This window comes from Phaethon aethereus (genome assembly GCF_964289735.1).
Source record: "Phaethon aethereus genome assembly, chromosome: 1".
Classification (NCBI taxonomy): Eukaryota; Metazoa; Chordata; class Aves; order Phaethontiformes; family Phaethontidae; genus Phaethon; species Phaethon aethereus.
The window spans coordinates 125,977,895-125,993,714 of NC_138575.1; the positions used below are offsets into that span (position 1 = coordinate 125,977,895).

Here is a 15,820-nt window from a genome sequence, read left to right on the forward strand (position 1 = left end):
GGAGGGTCCTTCACCAGGAGCCTGAACCTCTCCACGGAAGCTGTCGAGAGCCCAATTAACACACCTACCCCATAGAAGCAGCAGTGCTGCTGGGCTGAGGGAAACAATTGTGCACGCACCGAAGGGCTTTGCTGAATGGACTTAATTCACCGCTTACGCCTTAAAGCCGAGCGCGTGCTTCACTGAATGGGCACGGGCAAGCTGGAGTGGTTTGGGGGCCTGCTGACCTGTCACCCAACATCAGCATCTTCAAAAGAAACAGCTCTTGGCACAAACAACTCCTTCTTTCAGGAAAAAGAAAAAAAAAAAGCAAAGAAAACCGAGGATAGGCTGGTGCTTTTCCACTCCGGAAGGTCGCCGAGGGAGGAGGCGGCAGCCTCGCCCCACTCCCTCCCCTCCATGGGGCAGGGGAGACCTCCCTGGGGATGAATAGGCGAGGGAAACTGGGGCGACTGGTGGGCCAGTTCTTTCTGGAATGGAAAAACATCCCCCCGTGAACTTCCTGCGCTGGCGGGAGAAGGGCACTGCTCCAGCATCGCGTAGCCCCAGCAACCGAGCGAGCGGCTGCGACCGTTCTTCAGCCTTGAGAGGGGACTGCAAATGTGAGCGCTGCGGCCCGCGCCCGGTGGCTTTGTCCCCAGCAAAGTACACATGAACTGCCCAGCATTTATGCAAGCCGTGTTTTGGCGTTCTCCACGTTTAAAAATGGCCCGCTCCCTCATGGCAGATGCTTTACTGAGGGCAGATTTAAATTTGTGGACCAGCTTCCTCTTCTCTTATTTACAAATCTCTGTTTCTCCTCCCTGCGCTGGAAGCGCTCTCTGAATAAAGGCGAAGAAGGCACCGGGGTTTTTAAGACATGACGCCTCGGCGTACGCCGACAGGGTTTTGCCCGTGCGGCTGCAAGCCCTTCTACAGTTGCGGGTGAGAGCGCAGCGACCACGCCAGCACCACGCTGAGGTCCCTCGGGAGCTGGTGCGGGAGGCACCACGCAGGGCAGTCCTCCCTGGGTGGAGGGACGCGGTAACCGGGTGGGTGGCGCTGACGGATGGACAGACGGACAGAGGACAGGCTAGGACTCTGGCAGCTGTTCGGGCTGTGCCAACACAGGCGCTGGGCGGCTCCTCCACAGCCGGAAGGCTGCAGGGCTTCCCACCTCAAGTCTTCTTCTCAGTCCAAAGGAGCTCTGTCCGAAACTTCCAGGTTTAAACTTCCAGGGGCTTTCTATCAGGCCTTCAACACTCCATGTATTCAAATGAGGAAGAGATAAGTGCCCGCCTTTCCACGAATGCAGCAGAGATGGCTATTACCCACCACCCTCAACCCCAAATCCCTCTTCTCCCCACCCTCACCAAAATTGGACAGAAATGCTTAATACCAAAATCACGTGTGGCACTAAAGAAGGGGTAATTAAACACTGCAGAACGTTATCAGTCACAAGAAGAAAAATTGCAAAGCAGAGGGTATGTATTTCTCACGTGGTGAAACCAGCTGTGGAAGGTTTTTCTAGGAGTTTTGAAACAATTCCAGCTCGCTCTCTTTTTCCCCAGGGTAGCAACATTTTTCTGCCACAAGCGAGTTAGTTGTTAAAATATGCATAAAGACATGTCACTCCAAGCTGTGCACTTGTGTTTCATGTTCACTTCCCCCCTTGAAAGAGTTTTGTTATGACTAAAGAACAAAAAGGAAGCGGCTAGAAATCTGTAATGGTTCCATTTATTAATACGTATATCACAAATACTCACAATATCAATGCATTCTCGTTGGCATGCTAGACAGAGGCATTATTAAAAAAGTCCTATTTTTTTAAAAAGGTTTTTAAACTTTTGCTTTCCCCCAAAAATATTTCATATGCCTGTTTTTTTGTGATTTTTTTATTTGTGTGTGTGTGTTTTTATTTCGATTTGTTTCAACAACGTATTTGGTGACTGCAACCTCAATGCAAAAAGAAAGAAAAAGAAAGAACAGGAAAAAAGTATGAAGGCCGCAGTACAGCACAGTTCAATTAGTTCGTAACTACCTAATAAAAATAAAGGAAGCAAAATTCCTGCCTTCACAGTAAGCAACAACACAGCTTAATAACAGTATTACACAGGATCGGGTTCAGAGGCAAAATGCACTAGACAAAGCCTACCGGGATACGCACTAGGCATACAACACTGAGTAAGAATCAAAGATGTAGAAGAACATCAGGAATAACGGTTCCCTTCAAGCACAACATTTTAACATCATTTTCAAGTATCTTTATGTTATGTTACTGATTCCTTTGTTTTTGGGGAAGGGGGGCAGGCGCAGGGAAGGGGGAAAGGATGAAAACCTTAGTAAAGCAATAAACAAAACATGAAATTAAGATAAAACCAAAAGAATATATATTTCATATACCGGTTTATATGAACGTGTGCAACACTTATTAACCATGGTGAAAGGCTAATTATGCCCTCCAGTCACTACATGCACAGCCCGATCAATGCTGTTAATGAATTACCTTTGTTAACTTACAATGCAACTACTGCGTGACCAAGAACATACATACGGTGCCGTCCTATGCCGAGCCGTGGGGATGGGGTCTGGGTCCGGAGGCCGAGGGGACTCGGCTGCTCTCGGTGGCACCGCGGTACTTCACAGAATGGTACACTACGCATGGGACAGAGTTCGGGAGGTGGGGTGCAAGTGTGCGCGCGCACGGGCTTGCTTGTGGGGGTGTGGGTGTGCGTGCGTGCGTGCGAGAGACAGTGTGTGCTATAACATTCGTGTCAGTCTTTCTCCAATTCTGCAGCTCCTGACCTTCAGACAGGCTCTGGACTTCACACTCCTGAAAGACTAGAGAGCAGGGGGGATAAAAAAAAAGGTGGGTTGCTCTGGTTGTTAACAGTGTTCATGGCAGGTATTTCGTCCTCTCTTCTCAAGAAGAAAACTGAAATGACAAAACGTTCAACAATGCCTTTCCCCCCACCCCGACCCTTTTACCCACCAGACAGAATATTGAGACGAAAATCCCAAAGCAAAGAATCCCACGGGAAGACTTAATTCCTGAGGAACACACTGAACATCTAAAACTTGCCTGCTGTCTTCAGCAGAAGCAGCACAGACATGACATATATACTGGGGTGTATATAGCATACCACATGGAAAGCAGAGAAAACTCACCTTGTTACACCATCTCGTACTGGTTAGCAGTAATAAATCGGGACAGACAGCATGCCAGCAGCATCCCGATCAACTGTTCCGGACAAGAACAGAAGTAGAACAGAAGTTAAGTTAAATAAACGCAGAGCAAAGCACAGGCCATGATGAGCAAAGATTTCATGTTCTGGAGCTATTATGCACTACAGAATTTATGCCTTATTTTAAGGACCGCTCTAATCAGAAAAACAGCATTAAAAGCTCCCAACTTTCTTTGCCAGACCTCCCTCATGATTGCTATCGGAGCATATTTATTTGATAGACAGCATGACTTTTTGCTACTTTTCAACCCCAGTGTCATTGCCTGGCCAAGTCAGATGTGGATGGGTAAACTGGCAGGGGTGTCGGCACACTACCGGCTGCGTTTCACTCGCAAGCTCCACCTGGGTCCCTCGCCACCACCCACCACCACCGAGAGCTGGCGGCCCCCTTAACTGTGTTGACAGTGTGCTGGGGAAAAGCTTCCTACTGCCCCAGAGTGATTACGCTTTCTTTACAAATGATGCAGGACCGGAGAAATAAGCGTTATAAATCTGGAAATAAATTAAAAAAAAAAAGTCTTTGACTATTCCCTTGGCTGTCACTCAGATTATTGAAAACAGATCCCTGGCTTCCACTCGTCAATAAGCACTCAGTCATTTCAACGTTTTGCCTATTGCAGTTTGTTAGCGTTTCCTGCGTTATTATTCCTAAATAACTCAGCCTCCCTTTTCTCATTTGGATTGGTCAATTAATTAACTCATGAGCATGTCCAGACTGCTACAGCTCATCCCTGGCTATGGGGGAGAGGCGAGAGGGCCGTCTCTGCAGACAGACCAGCCTTCCCTGGAGCTGGCTCCAAGCAAGGGGTGTCACAGCTGCTTTTGGCTGTCTCCCCGATGCCTGCGGGAGGGGACGCCTCTGCCCGTCTCCTTTTGCTGTGAGCAGAGTACATCGGAAGGGAGCGGTGCTTGAGGAGGGGGATCACAACCTTTCGGCAGCAGGGGAGCTCCCTCAGACCCCGCAGAGCATGCGTAGATAATGCCTGGCCAGCTGCTTGTCCAAACTGGCTCCTTCTTCTCTTTCGCGTTTGGGATTGTGCGCCCTTTCCCCTAGACCGTCAGCGCTCCCTGTTAATGCGATCATCACCAAAATATATGTCTTCTCTACCAGCCAACTGCTTGATTTGGGCTGGCATCAGCCCAGAGCAAGACCAAGCCAGGTGCTCGGAGTGATGGCGTTTGTCTTCCCAAGAAACCACTACGTGTGATGGAGCCCTGCTTCCCTGGAGATGGCTGAACTCCTGCCTGCCCATGGGGAGTGGTGAATGGATTCCTTGTTTTGATTTGCTTGCGTGCGTGGCTTTTGCTTTACTTATTAAACTGTCTTTATCTCAAACCATGAATTTCCTCACTTTTACTCTTCCAATTCTCTCCCCTGTCCCACTGTGGGGCAGTGAGCGAGAGGCTGTGTGGTGCTTAGTTGCTGGCTGGGGCTAAACCACGACACCAGGGTACCTGAAATCCGGGTAAACTGTTTTCTGCCCCTAAGATGCCACATTTCTGGTCAGGACATGCTTCATTTGCTAGAAATTTGCTCCCTCTCCTGTTTCAGTGTCCACCAGGACTGCTCTGGGCATCTCAAAAGGGCTTAAAGTCATCTTTAAAAGCAGTATGAATCCCCATCGTCCCCTACATGCAACCCCCAATTTTGCCACCAAATACCAAGGATGACACTGCCTTGGTTATAACTAGACGTGGGGCACAGATAACACCTCCTGACCCACCTCCAGTAAAAACCTAAGCTACTAGGTTTTGGGGGCTGTATTTTCACAGTTGCCAAACGAGATGTGGGTGCTGAAAACCCTCCTCAGCTTTTGAAAATCTCACTTGATACCAAGAAGACAGTTTAGCCATCTGTGCTTTTCTAGTAAACTCCTCTAGACGGGTGTTCCAGCAGGAAGCTTATTTTGTAGCCGGAGTGCTACTCACCCAGGAGTCCACAGATCGGCAACAATGAGGATGCCAGCATATTCTGGCTGGGCTTTGTATTTCCATGCTTAAATATTCCAGTCACCAGGAGGATGATTTTATCAATTTGGCTGTTTGGGAAGCGTTGCTGAAACCCCACCACATCCTGTGGGTTTGCTAGAGAGTCTTTAACGCTCCCACTGCTTACTCGTGCGATGTTTCTTTAGCTCAGCTGAGTTTTGGAGAATGAGATTTCCCATAGCGTGTCCCTCATATGTATTTCTCTGTGCTCTGAGAGGCAGAACAGAGTAAATGCCTCTGGGTGGCCCTGTCCCACCCACTTCACTATCCCTTTTCTGTGTTTTTGGTACCTTTCAGCCTTCTCTCGCATTCCTCAGCTGGTCTGAGAGATTACTTCTCTGCCTTACTGCATTTTTCATTAAGATGAACTTCACAGAGTATTTCATCCTATTTATTTTCACTGTGCAAATTCCATCCCAGACCCAAATCAGTTCTTCCCTCATCCTACAATGGCCAACGACTTACATATATTCAAGTTTCCCTTTTTTTTTTTTCCTGCCTGTGCCACAAAGTATCTATTATTTCCCATCATGAGCACCCAGATTACGGCCATCATTGTTCCTGACCACAGTCTGCTGCTCGTATCAGGTTTACAAGGGGAAAAATGCTGCAGCCCATACAAATAGGAAGCCATAGGGCTTGCTTTCCCCCTTCAGCTGTAGCAGACGTCCCCAGCTACCTTTAATTAGGTATTCTTCTGTTTTACACAGGCTGTAACTCTAATAATCAGTGTGTCTAAGCTTTGTAGTATTTGCAGGCAAGTGACAATGTTTTGATTTATTCAAGTCACTTGTAAGATGAATGGCAGGCTACACATGAATTTATCTTTCTGATCTTTGGCCCACATTAATTCTTGGCTCTGACCACATGCTGGTTTATGCATTTAAGTGGTTATAGTACCATAATATTAAACTTCTATATTTTAAAAATAATGGCATGCATATTGTGCCGTTGCATACGCATTTTATACAGCATTTCTAGCTAGTACCAGGACATAGCAGAGCTATAATAATAATAAATCTTAGAAGTATTTTGAACACATATAAAACCACGTATTTTCCAAGGTGTGTGGACTTCCACATTTAACCACAAGAGTCCTGTCCCTCCAGTAGCCAAGAAGAGGCAATACTGTATAAAGCTGCAGAATTTTCCTCACGGTGCTCTTTCATTACAGTCATAACTACAATCCTCTGCATTTAAATCAGGTTAGAGGCTCCCAGTCTGCGAACCACAAACGAGTGCTCTCCACCCCCAACTGATCTCTGCATTTGCTTGATCACTTGCAACCTCTGCTCTTCCGATGGGAGGAAGCCCCTTATCCTGTTGTGCAGTAGGTCCCCGTGGCTTCTTTGTGAAACCTGAGGAATTGGCATAAAAAGATCCCTGCAAAGAAACTAGCTGCTAGAAGTTGCATTCGTTTCCCTTCATTCCCATTGTCTCTCAAGTGCCCCATCTCAACTTTTATCCACTTATTAATTCATTATTTTTAATAGTCCCAGTTTTTTGGGTGCTGAGATGCCAGACTTGGTTCTGCATTTGTATTCTCTCCCACTTTTCCCCTTTCTTCTCTTTTTTCTAAGATTATCTTGGTCCTCTGAACTATTACAGAGAAAACTGAGAGTTTGTCTTGGTAACTCTGGTCTTGCCACAGGAAACTTGAAATTGCTGACAAATTATTTGGCTTAGAGCACTGGGAAACCCGTATCCCTCCAGTGTGTCTTCTTTACTACCACCCTGTTGGCCAAAGCTCATTCCAGAGAGCAGAATGCAGTGCATGTATTGTTAATCTCTCCATGGTTTCTAGCAGTCATCTCACGCATATCTCAGATCTGACCACTGAAATCCATCCACAGCAACTTCCTGGCAATCTTATCTCCCATCACAAACATGATAACTGGCTTTTTAATATAGTTATTTTGCAGGAGTTAACCTGGACTGGAAGCTGTCCTGCATGACATATTTATTACATCTTATTATACTGAAGAGAAACTAAAGTGCAATCTGAATTTCCATTTTATTTTGGGTCCACCATTTCTCATTCTTTGAGAGAATTTCTATAAATAGAAATGTGTTGAACTAACTGTGAATTCATCAGTGGATCAGGTAAGCTAAAAATGGATTTTTTTATCCCTCAGGAATAATTGTTTAGTTAAATGATCTACCTTGCCATATTTTCAATATGCAGATCTTCAAGCAGCCAGGTTCCCTGTCCCTATTTTAGAAGACAGCAAATTTTTTGTGTCACAAATCGCTTACCTGAGTCAGCCTCCTGTGCCGAAGTATGCCTCTGGCACAGGTCCTATCTCCATGCTGAATCCACAGTGATTAGTATTTAGAAGCAACAAAATTCATCTTATATTAGATTTCAAATCACATATTGGATCCCGATACAGATCCCGCTCCCTAACCTTGGTGCAAGGGGTGACAGAGGTGTAATCCTGTGCTAGGGCCAAGTCTCAGCCTCCCTATACTCAGACGGGAGCTGCAGCAAAGGTGGATGATGTCTGTACCAGAACTGCATCCACAGTCAGGCAGAGCTACTCACATTAACATTAACAAGTAAAGAAGGCAGGTGGATGCCGCACTGTAGAGGGGGACTGTAGCCACATGAGAACATATTTTCAAATGATGGGAACCGAGCATGTTCAGGAACCGGTTTTGAGCATGTAGAGAGGACCTGGCTTCCAGTCCTTTTGTACAAAAGAAATAATTTGGCCTTAACACTGCACTGAGACTCCCCTACTCAGGGACTCTACTGCAACCACAATCTATAAACCCCCACCCAAACCCTGCCTCTTGTGTCCCTTAAGGCAACGCCTGTGCTGTAGTTTTATCTTGGCAAAACTCCTCATCGTCTATGCTGCTTGCATAATTTTACTCTCTGTTGGGCACAACACAGTGATCATTTTGCTGCTCTGAAGAGCACCTGCTAAACTGAAATTATTCCAGCTGGAAGTCAGCATTGGCATCTGATTCCAAGAACAGGCAAACTGTATTTTATTATTATTATTTCAAATCTGAGGAGCACTACAGACAATGTCAGCAACACAGCAGTTTTTTTTAAAACTCTGACTCTGACTGGAGGGTCTGTGCCAGGCCTGTAAGATGTGTAATGCCATTACATCAACTTTCCCTGTTTCTGGGAATCAGCACACTCCCCATGCTAGTCAACACCTAACAAATCATGTGAAGGCCCTTGAGCATGCTTTACTGTAGAAGAGCAACATGATCTAATTTGTCTTTTATTCAGATTAAACCTATTCTCAGTAGGAACAGCGAAATCTCACCTACAGCTGGAGCACTGCCTGGCATTATTGCCAGCCACGGTTAACCTGAAATCAATTTGTAAATACCGTCCCTAATTGGGTCCAGCAAAACAGATTAGGCAGTAAATGATAACCGGCCACCTTCTATTCTTCACACCCCAGGAGAGATGCATTTTTGTGTCCCCCCCCTCTTCTCCTTTTCACACATTCACAAACACCTCAAGCAGCTGAGTACCTACTCGGAGTGCCAGAGCCTTGCGCTTAGGCAGGGGAGTGACATCCCCAGCTGGCAGCAGGGCGCACACTGCCATCAGGCAGCACCAGCTGACAACGCCGCATCAAAACATACTTCGGTTTTCACTCGGAGCTGCAGCAGCAAAGTGCCTTCCCCCCCGGGCTGCCTGCAGCCTGTCAGACTAATCTCGCCTTGCGCCAAAGGGCTCCCGTTGCAGGGGCCACACTCTGCCCACACTGTCCGCCCGCCTTCCTGTGTCGAGCTCACCAACAACTGATGACCTAGATCAAACATCCCGGCACGTGCCAAAATACTGACCATTCGTGCTGCACTCTTCCTGCAGGCTCCTTCCCAGCTGCAAACAACTTTCAGGCAAGATAAGATGATGCTTTGCCTATCATACATACAATACATCGATTAAAGGCTTTCAGGTAGCATTGGTCCTGACTGACGGGTTTGCCCCAGCAGCATATGAATTGTAAAATTCTACTCATCCCATTTTTCTTTTGGATAGTTTATATGAAGCATTTTGAAAGATTCTTTATAGCCTTGTGGCTGTCTAGAAACCAAACTGAAATAAGAGCTCAGAGTCCTATAGCAGTAATCAAGTCATAATCAAGGTTGGAGAAGAATATCAAGACAACCGTGACCCTTCAACAAGAACTAGAATAGCCTATTTAAAAAAATGCCCAAACTCCCCCTGCTCCATGCATCAACAGCTCCAGACTGGTGGTTTCACTGCTTCTGGATCTCAAAGACCTGACACCCACACACAAGCTCTGGGTGGCTGGCAGTATGATGAATCAACATTTATGCCCACATGAAACAGGCTGACAGGCCAAATCATGGGCTTCTCACGTCTCACACCAAGTTAGAAGGCATCAGGTCTCCCGATATGCCCCAGGCAGGACAGTCAGCTGGTCTGAGCCTAAGAGTTTTAGGGCTCCATTGGGTTGTGCGTACATTGACCAAGAGAGGATGTGGTGGCCATTTTCCACACGGCTTGGGGGCAGCTACTCTGAAGAACCTGGAGGCAATTGTAGCTGCTGAGCAAATTAAACCTCAGAGAGATGTGACTAAAACACTGCTCAGCAGAGTACAGGCTGATCGCATGGGGCAGCAGGGGCAAGAGGGCAGCCACAGCCCTCCCATTAAATTCACTTGCCCAACAGTGGCAACAGTACTGGCAAATCACTTGTTTCCAGTGCAGCACAGTGTAAACCTGCAGCTCACTAACTGAATTCATGAGTTTTAAGAAGTCAAATAATTTTTCCTATCACCTCATTTTTTCCAACCACTGGATACACCTAGGTCATTCAACAGATATATTCATATTTTCAGTGTTGCCTCAGGACCCAGATTTTTAATATTGTGCGAACGAAGAAAATGAAGGGTCCGTGATTGTTTGAGAATACAACATTTGCAGTTGCACTGGGTACTCTCCGCAGAAAGAAGGCAGATTGCCTCTCAGGTAGAAGTACGTCATACGGACATCATACATGTCACTGTGCATTTTTGCTGAACCATTCTGCAAACACTTTTGTGTTGCCCCTGTTTCCCTCTCTCTCATTTTTCCATGTTTCCAGGAGTCCTTGCCATCACACACAAAGTGACGAGTATAAAGGAGCATCTTGTTAAAAGATGCAGGTGTTTTCGGACCCCTTCTTGATCAGAAGATTCTGACCAGACTTTTAGTTTCCCCAACTCCTGTCTAGGTGAAGACAGTTTGAATATCAGGGAGCAGCAAACACCTTTTTAGCCCTCCTCTTGTCACTCCCATGCCAAACTCCTTTTGGTGCAGGCAAGGAGTTGGTTTAATAATCTGATTTTGGCAGATCTCTGCTCAGTGTTCAGTGCTAAAAGGAAAAAAAAAAAAAAAATTGGTCACCAAAACCAGATGCCCCCTCCAGGCTCCAGGCCCAGGATGGTGAGGCCTGAAGGTACACTCTTATTTGAATTCTAGACTCCTTTAAGAAAAAATAAGAGGGCTTAGAAGATAGAAGCTTATCCAAACAATGGATAAGCTATTTGTCTTCTTAGCTGTTTATGCTCCATTTAAGCCAATGTTTTATTGGGTTAACCTCTATTTGACCCAGTGGAGGGACAAGTTGTTTTCCTTGAGCTAGTCATTAACTCAACCGTAACTGATATTCCCAAGGAGAAACTTCATTTAAGTTGAAAAAAAGAAAATCAATGAACAGATGACCTCAGGACTAATGAGCATGCTGAGTTCAGTCCCTTTCCATAATCCTTCCTTCCTTGAAGTCTGGGTAAAGAAAAAGAGAGAGGGGGCAAAAAGGGGGGAAGGGAAGTGTTTATGCTCTTACCTGTGAGAATGCAATCCCAAAAGCCACTCCAGCTATGATTCCCATATTTGTTTCCATAAAACTGGTCACCAAGTCATAACAGCCCTGCAAAACAAACAGTCATTCCTTGTATCGACCTTCCCTGCCACGAATGAATACATACAAATTTCTCATTTAAAATGTACTTGGGCTAGACAATATTTTTGCTGTAATTTCTGACAATGTCACCTTTTTATTTAATAATAGTTCTGAGTGAATGATGGAAAGTGGTAGAAAACCGAGTTCTTTTTAGAAACAAAAGTATTTCAGTACTTTTAAAAGCTAAATGTGATGTTGTACTCATTTTTATAGGTCTTATTAAAGAAAGTCAGTTCACATATTGTTTTAAAAAACATTAATATAGCTTTGACCTGAAACCAAACCAGTAACAATATAAGGTAATGTTATACTACAATACAGGTGTCAAAAATGAATAAATGATGCTGAACTCCTAATAGTCCAAATATTTAATAAAAGCATGCTTCAGGCATCCAGTGAGGCATTCTGCTTGCCTTTGCCTGTCAAAGGACACCAGGCAAGGTACTGAGTAGTATATAACTTTAAACCATGTAACAAAGTTATCAAGGGGTTTGTATTAAGTTTCTTGGTTCGTTTGCTCTTGGACATAAAATTCCCTGTCCTGCTCCCCAAACCTAATTTTCTCTCTCTAGCTCAGACCCTGACTCCATCAGCTGACTTGCTTCCTCGTGCCTCCTCCCTCCACCCTTTCTGGGGCCAGATGATTCACACAAATTTCTCCCCTTCTCTTGGATAGCCTTTTTTGAGATGTCACTCTCAGTATGATAATTTTTGTGAAGTTTCTTCCCTCACCTACTCTAACCCTCAAAAAAGCATTTTAAATAAGGTTTCCTAGTTTGTGGTGTCTAAATAATCTAAACAAGTGACGCAAAACTTGAAGAAAAAAGGATAACAGAAGGAGGATCCGGGGGAACTACAGGCCTGTCAGCCTGACCTCGGTACTGGGGAAGATTATGGAGAGGTTCATCCTGAGGCCGCTCACAGGGCATGTGCAGGACAACCAAGGGATCAGGCCCAGCCAGCATGGGTTCATGAAAGACAGGTCCTGCTTGACCAACCTGATCTCCTTCTATGACCAAGTGACCCATGTAGTGCATGAGGGAAAGGCTGTGGATGTTGTCTACCTGAATTCAGTAAAGCCTTTGACACTATCTCCCACAGCATTCTCCTGGAGAAGTTGGCGGCTCATGGCTTAGACAGGTTTACTCTTCACTGGGTTCAGAACTGGCTGGATGGCCGAGCCCAGATTATTGTGGTGAATGGCGTTAAATCCAGTTGGTGGCCAGTCACAAGCAGTGTTCCACAGGGCTCAGTTTTGGGGCCGGTCTTGTTCAATATCTTTACTGATGATCTGGGTGAGGGGATCGAGTGCTCCCTCAGTAAGTTTGCAGATGACACCAAGTTGGGTGGGAGTGTTGATCTGCTGGAGGGTAGGAAGGCTCTGCAGAGGGATCTTGACAGGCTGGATTGATGGGCTGGGGTCAACTGTTTGAGGTTCAACAAGGCCAAGTGCTGGGTCCTGCACTTGGGTCACAACAACCCCCTGCAACGCTACAGGCTTGGGGAAGAGTGGCTGGAGAGCTGCCCGGCGGACAAGGACCTGGGGTGCTGGTTGACAGCCAGCTGAATATGAGCCAGCAGTGTGCCCAGGTGGCCAAGAAGGCCAACAGCGTCCTGGCCTGTATCAGAAATAGTGTGGCCAGCAGGAGTAGGGAAGTGATCGTGCCCCTGTACTCGGCACTGGTGAGGCTGCACCTCAAAACACCTGTTCAGTTTTGGGCCCCTCACTACAAGAAGGACATTGAGGTGCTTGAGTGTGTCCAGAGAAGGGCAGTGAAGCCATTGAAGGGTCTGGAGTACAAGTCTTATGAGGAGCGGCTGAGGGAACTGGGGTTGTTCAGTCTGGAGAAGAGGAGGCTGAGGGGAGACCTTATCACTCTCCACAACCACCTGAAAGGGGGTTGTAACACAGTGGGTGTTGGTCTCTTCTCCCAAGTAAGAAGTGATAGGACAAAAGGAAATGGTCTCAAGTTGCGCCAGGGGAGGTTTAGACTAGATATTAGGAAAAATTTCTTTACAGAGAGAGTGGTCAAACATTGGAACAGGCTGCCCAGTGAGGTGGTGGAATCACCATCACTGGAAGTATTCAAAAAAAGTGTGGACGTGGCACTTTGGGACATGGTTTAGTGGGCATGGTGGTGTTGGGTTGATGGTTGGACTTGATGATCTTAAAGGTCTTTTCAAATCTTAATGATTCTGTGATTACTAACCTATCTGCCCACACAATCCAAGGGACTGCTTGGCCCCTTTTGCCATGCTTCCTCAAATGACCAGCACCACTCTCAGTGTAAAGCCAGTCCCAAGACATTTATTAATTGTTATTTAATGTTATAACCTTATCCACTTTATCAGAAGTTGGAAAAAATCAGAAATAACAGTAAATTCCTTTTCCTAGTTTGGACTCCTGTCCCATAAGAGGGAATTGCCTCCGCATTCCCCCTCCATCCACACCCCCTCCACTTCTGCAAACACTTTAGAAACTCTTTACATGACTTCAGAACATTAGATGCTTGTGAAAAATAGCAGCTAGAAGGAAAGGATGATGTCCTTCGTCAGAGACAGGCCAATCATGAACTAAATTATATCATTTCTTCAACCTCTCTTACAATATCAGAAGTAATTTTATTTAATCCTGAGAGTAACGAAGTGGTAAACCTAAGAGTAGCTGAGGACCAGCACAGCTGTAATTCAGTTCTGAAATGTTTAAGTGTACATATTAATCCTTAATTACATCTTACAACAGTGTACAGTATGTCAGATTCAAGCCTGCTTATTTAACACATCAAGCAACTATAGTTGTGTGTCTTACATGTTATGAAATGAGATTAGATTTCTGAAGCAGTGCTTTCATTCCGTCTGACATGACTTAATGTTCTCCCAGCTCTTCTGAAATCTGTTTTGTTCAACAGCCTTCAAGAGATGCAACATCTAACAGCAATGGTAATTTGAGGGAGACAGAAGATCTTGTTAAAAAAACATGAAAGTGAGATAGTTTTGATCGCCGTCCTCATTTGAAGACTGTGCTTTCCCAAATCACAATCATCTGTTTCCTGAAGTGCATCACATAAATATGGCTTAATTGCTCAGCCCTCACTGTGCACGGAGTGAGAGTGCAAGAAGCACCCAAGAGTTGCATATACAGTACAGACATATGTGAAGCATTGTGTGAGCACATCTGTGTGCTGATTCAGATGACAGAAGTGACAATTTAGCAAGTGTCCAATCACTCTGCAGTCCATGCATTTGTTCCTTTACTAAGATTTTAGAGAGAAGCAGTTCTTGAGATTTGTTGGCAATGAGCTCTGAAGATTAAAAGCACTATATGAACAGTAATTAGCTAATCCTAATGATAGCTCTTTAAAGTTAGGTATTAGTCCCATCTGAGATGAAGAAACACAGAGACTAAATGATTTACGCAAGGTCACTAAGCAAGTTAGTGGCAGAGTTGGCAAAAAAAATCCAGGAATGTTGTCTTTTAGTCCTGCAATTAGATCATTAGTTTAATCCTCTTTGGATTATTCATCATTAGTCCTCATAAACTGCTAGTAATTTGATTAGCTCATTGAGAACTTGTCTTACTGATAGTTTTGCAAGATCCACCAAAGAGGCATATTCCAAGTACACTTATCTACAGGAATGGTAACAAGGGTCTTCCACACCAGAGACGGTATGTATTTTCCTTTTTCTCCAACACATGCAGAGCGAAGTGCCTACTTCCAAGCCAAGCAAGGGGCTTGGGTCAGAGGCAATGATGCTTTCTTCCTATCTGAAGTGAAAGCATAGGGCCACACAACATTTCCTCCTGCTTGCTTTTTATTTTCTATCCCCTTTCACCTTACTCACATGGTTTGGACAACTCCTAGATCTCACAACTGCTAAACAGAAATCTTTACAACTTTTGATTACAAACGGCTATCTCAGAAAATGGGACACAATTTTGCAGATGTCGCAGGACATTCAAACTTCCCCTAGGTAATTAAATAAAGTAATTAAGTCAACTGCTTCCTGAGAGATCGGCATTCCTCTTCTGTCAGGCAAGTTGTGCATCTTCAGGAGAGATGCTTAGGAGCAAGAACAGCTGCGAGTTACTAGCCCTGGACTAGCACAAGCTCACTCATCCTTCAGCTGCTTCCTATGATTTTGCAGGCATCTTTGCCAAGAGGAACTCACAAGCGGACAGGGATTTCTCTGTGCAGGCAGAGCACGCAGAGCAAGCCCAGAACTTTGGGGAAACATCAGATTGGTGGTGGGAATGCAAATGGCACCTGCTCAGTTATGCAGCCAGGAAAGGTTCAGAGAGTATGGCCATCCCGAATTGGAAGGGTGGGACCTGCTGGTAGAGTACCAGTCTCACCAGTCAGCTTTCCTGCTGGGAAGGTGGGCAGAAGCAGGGGCTCAGGATGGGCTGCCCAGGAGACACTTTGCCTGGAGCAGATGCTGTCTGTACTGCACATCCCCTAGATCCACCCTGTCCTGCCTCTCACCTTCTTTCCACTTCTACAAAACCAGAAAGTTACTACAAGTTCATGAAGTGCAACTGAATGGAGTGGCTCATCCTTTATGCTCATGATTACTTTGCTGGTGGTTACTGTGTGTTTCTTAACACATCACTAATGTTCCACATAGGTCTGCAACAAGATCTCATTAAACTATTACACAAAG

General features: G+C 45.4%; 1 protein-coding gene across 1 annotated transcript in view; it reads right to left on the reverse strand.

Moving 5' to 3' along the window:
- Positions 1–3,151: 3,151 nt before the first annotated feature.
- Positions 3,152–15,820, reverse strand: part of TSPAN7 (tetraspanin 7) — a gene marked incomplete at both ends in the record, with an annotated part of 100,880 nt that continues 88,211 nt past the window's right edge. Inside the window, 2 exons of the mRNA XM_082013891.1 lie at positions 3,152–3,220; positions 11,042–11,125. Coding sequence (XP_081870017.1) covers positions 3,152–3,220; positions 11,042–11,125 — 153 coding nt within the window. The remainder of the gene's footprint in view (positions 3,221–11,041; positions 11,126–15,820) is intronic.